Source organism: Maylandia zebra, linkage group LG13, assembly GCF_041146795.1.
Source record: "Maylandia zebra isolate NMK-2024a linkage group LG13, Mzebra_GT3a, whole genome shotgun sequence".
Lineage (NCBI taxonomy): Eukaryota > Metazoa > Chordata > Actinopteri > Cichliformes > Cichlidae > Maylandia > Maylandia zebra.
This window is the reverse complement of record NC_135179.1, coordinates 18,158,185-18,163,110: the sequence shown is the minus strand read 5'-3', so window position 1 is coordinate 18,163,110 and position 4,926 is coordinate 18,158,185. Positions and strand designations below refer to the sequence as shown.

The 4,926-nt window shown below is 43.8% G+C and overlaps 1 protein-coding gene across 1 annotated transcript; it reads left to right on the top strand.

Annotated features, from left to right (window-relative positions):
* Nucleotides 1–1,042: 1,042 nt before the first annotated feature.
* Nucleotides 1,043–3,084, top strand: marveld1 (MARVEL domain containing 1). The gene has a single exon (XM_004551755.6). The coding sequence runs from the start codon at nt 1,730–1,732 to the stop codon at nt 2,213–2,215; it is 486 nt and encodes a 161-aa protein (XP_004551812.2). The 5' UTR covers nt 1,043–1,729; the 3' UTR covers nt 2,216–3,084.
* The last annotated feature ends 1,842 nt before the right edge of the window (nt 3,085–4,926 follow it).

The window sequence follows — 4,926 nt, the reverse complement described above, 5'->3', positions numbered from 1 at the left end:
CCAAGTTTCATTCTGCAAAGGTCCACGTCTGCTTTCCCTGTTACACATTAACTATTTTGTTCCACATGTTTCATAACCGTAGAAGCCTCGGACAGTTTCCTGTGCTCTGTGAGTGTGTGTCATCACAGCCAAACTATAAACAAGAATTCACATTGTAAGCTACTTTGCATGACATCCAAACACTGACGCTGCGGTGTGCGGCTTTAACGCAATGTCGCACATCTACAGAGCTGTTTAGCGTTCGCTTTAAAAGTAGGTTACACCAACCCAAACGTCACTGACTTCTCCTTTCATTCCCCTAGCTGCGTTTACTGTTTGCATAACAAACAGCTGCGGATCACTGGTGCAGACAACCTACCGGGTCGCTTTCAAAATGAACGCTTCTAGAAAAAGTTCAGTTGATCCTTGAAATAACCTTGTTTTAAAAAAAATAAAATAAAATAAAGCAACATGCATGCAGAGAATAAAAAGTAATAGCCCTAATCCGCGCTGTGTTCGCTGCCCTGTGGGCAAAAGGCAGCAAACAAGAATCTCATGAGAGTCATGTGGACAATAAAAAAGCTTCTGCTTACCCGGAGATGACACCGAAATGTTCACTTTTCTTCTATCGCATCTCTCTCTTTCTCTGCTTTGTATTCATCGGTGTGCCTATTCCACTCAAAACTACTCCAGCCGCTGCAGGACCGGGTTTGCCCAGCCTCCGCGATCATTAAGTGTCCTCGGTCTGGCTGTCAATCACAAATAAGATCTGAAGTATATTCTACTCCAGCCTGTCTGGGCTTGGTCAACGTTTTCGCTCCACCAATACCCGCTTTAACTGGGTGGGACATGTCATTGGTCCCGCCTATTGGCCACGTAGGGCGTGCGCACTGAAATCCATTGACGTCAATGAGCCTGGCTGGCACGAGAAGCATCTGTCAATTATGCGAGAAAGAAGCAACATGTGATAATCCTGCGCCTTACACACGTAAACACAGTGACGCAGGGGGCTCATATACACTGGTGCTGTACGAACAGACGGTGTATTATCATGGCATGTTAGAGCGGAAAGGCAAAGTGGAGAACAATGCCACATCTTGATAATAAAGAAGAAAAATAAGCGCTTCCCGCTGGTTACCTATTAAACAAGGGCTTGGCACAACGGGTAGCCTATATTTTGATCTGGCAGATTTTAGACCGGATGCCCTTCCTGACGCAATCCCAAAGGGATGTGTGTCTCCTCCTGGAATCGAGGCATGGATTTTTCAGCCGAAAGAAACTAAAGTTTCTTGGCTCTAAAGTTGAAGCGTCGAGGTTTGATGTTTGTACATGCATGTTATACATTCCGTCACACTGGTATATAAAAAGGGGAACTACACGAGGAATCTAGCAGCGGATGGGTGAAGTGTTCGTTCAGTCCAGCAGAGGAGGAGCAGGCTTTGAATTACAGGCCACCCCCTATCCATCTCCCAGCCCCCCTACACAGATGCAACATTCAACGGAGGAAAAACGGAAAAGACGAAACACACAAGAAGGTTTATCATTTCAAAACTCCGGAGCTGTGGAAAGAACAGAGAGTTCCTTTTAACCCCACACTCACCCGCTTTTGTCCCACCAGAAGCCCGGCCCTCCAGGCCTTTTATTTTCACACTTTGCCCATCTTTTCCCCAGCTGTTTGCAGCTGGCAAAAAAGCACCCGCCCTGTTCGGGAAAAAGTGGACCGAGAGTGACCGGAGGAGGAGAGAGAACGATGCCACCCGAACCTCCCCAGCCGCAGGTGAGGGGGAACATCCCGAAGTTCCTCAGGAGTTTTATGGGAATTACGCGGATCCTGCAGATCGTGTTCGGAGCCTGCCTGTGGGTAACCATCGCCGCCAACAAATACGGGGGGTCTATCCACTTCGTGCTGTTCGTCGCTGTCTTCTTTTGGCTCCTCACCCTGGCCCTTTTCTTCCTCACCCTGCTGGACAAGCAGGACCTCGTGCCTTTGCTGGGAGGGGATCGCTGGTCGTGCACCAACCTGGCGCACGACGTGGTCGCCGCGGTGCTCTACCTGCCGGCCATTGGCGTCATGATCCACAATACCAATCGAAACTCATTCTGCAACTTGCCTCAGTACATGCATCCATGTCTGTACAAAGTCTACCTGACAGCCGCTGTGTTCGCCTGCTTCTGCTGGCTGGCTTACCTCCTGTCCGTTATTTTTGGAGCGTGCAGAAAGTGTCAAAGAGGGTGAAATGTTGAGCAGCGTGGAAGCTTAAGGGTGGTCATGGCAAGATGAGGAATAGTTAACGTCACTGTAATTTCACTCAGCGGTTACTCTAATCTCTGTTTTCTCCTGTCTCTTAACAATCCACGGTGGTGGTTAAACAGGATCGGCCACCGTTTTCTCGGTGTGTGTTTGATGGTTACTAACATGAAAGAGACCTGTTGGTATGGTGGCTAAGTGCCGTGTATTGTCTCCTTGTTAAGCTCAACAATAGCCTATGTAGTTATGAAGACTCTTATAATATTAATGTATGGACTTGTTATTGTGGCCTAGCAGTATATTTAGTGGTAACAGTGAAATGGCCTTAACATAGCCTACATTTTGCAGATTACTATTGATACTGGTTAACAGTCCACCTTGAACTTTTTTTTAAATAGAATTGCTACAGTTTTTTTAACAGGTGTTTATTTTCATTACCTTTTTAAATATATTTTTAAGTGTACTTATTTTTTACTAAAAGGTTGGACTGAAAAATCCGTGTGTTTGTTTGTTTGTTTGTTTGTTTGTTTGTTTGTTTGTTTGTTTGTTTGTTTGTTTGTTTGTTTAAATCAGTGCCTTCTGTCCGAATGCTGTATACTCAACAACAAGGTGATAACAACAACTCCACAACACAGATGTGACTGGTGCTACAGTGTGTATGCTGAACAAAAACCTTTATCAACAGTTCATTGTGTAAAAATCCAAAGAGCAAAAAATAGGCTTTTATAATAAAGACTAGTCAGTCAGTGAGCTCTTTCTTTCATTGTGATCGTGTATCAGTGCTTTCAGATAAGTTGCTTCAGGACATTGTTTTAATTAAATCTGGAGACAAAACCGGACGAAGAGCACACACAGCACCAAGCCTTTTGTGGTCTTTTTTTTTCTTTTTAAATGAAACACATAATTAGAGCTGAACAGCAATGGAACTTCCTTTCAGGAGATTAAAGCGTCGGCCAATCAGCAGGGATCATTTACATGCTATGCCACAAAACCACATGAAAGACATCAAACCTTAGACCTATGTGCTTCTTGAAGTAAAATGACTCATTCGAAGGGGCGCAAACAAAATGCATGCGCTGTAGGATAGAGTTGTCTGGGAGTTATCCTACTTTGCAAAAGATGTCTGAGTGCGTGTGTTTAGTCTCGCGTGAACAATAATCTGGGAAGAGGCTTGTTCTTACCGGAACAGTCTGTTGGGGTTCTGGAGGTGGGCTAACATTCAGCCAATGAAAATAAAGCCCAGTGAGTTAGAAGATGATTTGATGTCTCATATATTCCAGTCAGCATACAGTTCCTAAAAACATGCTGCAGACAAGTTGCTTGAACAGCACCTAAAACTACATTCTGGCAACTTTTTGACCACCTTTATTCAAAAGAGGCTGATTTGTACTGATATGCTGCATCCTCATTGCTGATATGTAGTTAAAAAAACACAAACACACACTTTTCCTTTTTTGGACTTTACTTTTTTTTGCCTTGCATACTGGCAACAAACCATGATGAGTTTTTCTTGGAGAGGAGCGCAAGGATGAAATGTTGTATTATTACCGCTCCAAATTTTAGCATCAAGTGCCAGAATAAAGGCAACAGCCATGCAGTTAATGGATTATAGATCAGCAATACAATTGAATTATTATCTGAAAAAGAGCTGAAAAAAATGCTTTTGATTTTGGGAAACATCTGTGGCCAGAATTTCCGGAGTGAAAGAGTTAACATTAACCAGCTGGAGCATCAGGATATAAATCTAGTGCTTCTAAAGGAGGGAAGGAGCCCCCCTTCCACACACGCATACATGCACCCCTCCCTTCCCCCTCTGAGATCAGGAGTGTCGTCCTGTCCACGTGTCGGCGCCTGTGGGAAAGCACTGTTGTATACAACCAAATGGAGACGGCACATAACAGCCCACTTTAAACAAAGCAGTATCAAACCGAAGCCATGGTTTCGGTTTGATACTGAAAGTACCCACGGAGAGTCAGTTCAAGTTTTGGATGACTCACGGTGACGGTGGACGCTCACAGTTAAGGCCACAAAAGGAGTCTCCACATTTAAACCTTTAAATTTGACCACATTTACAGGCCCCTCGTTATTCACTGACCGCAGTTTAAAGATCTTGTGTTTTGTGAATGAGTTCATTGTGAGTTTATTTCATAAACATTACATCGATTGTGCAAACAATGAACCCATTTAATCACAGGTAGCGAGACTGGAAATTTACTGGTGTTGGTGCAACAAGGGCGAGGTTGTTGTTTTGGGTTGTTTTTTTTGTTTGCTACAAGGGGCGAAAAGAAAACCCAGACACATAGTACATATACAGTCAGACCATACCCTGAAGTGCCAACTGTGTGATATTTTTTCTGGCAAGTCGACCAAAGAGACGTTTCCTGTATGCCTGCATGCACTCTCCCACCCTTTTGCAAGCAACCAAGTTATAAAGAGTTACTCTGCCTCTCCTTGGAAGCATAGCACCCTGTTACAAACTGCAGCCGTGGACTGATGTCACAGAAAAACTTTATTGATCTAACAATGAGGCCAAAAATGGATAACAATGACATGACTATGTCTTATGGTTGTAATTAAATCACTGGTAAGAAAACCAAATCCAAGACTGTCTTGTTTTTTTGTTTAAAAACAAAACTTTATACTGCCAGACGTACAGTATTTAACAGGTTAGATGAACAGGAGGCTCAGTCTGGCTAAAT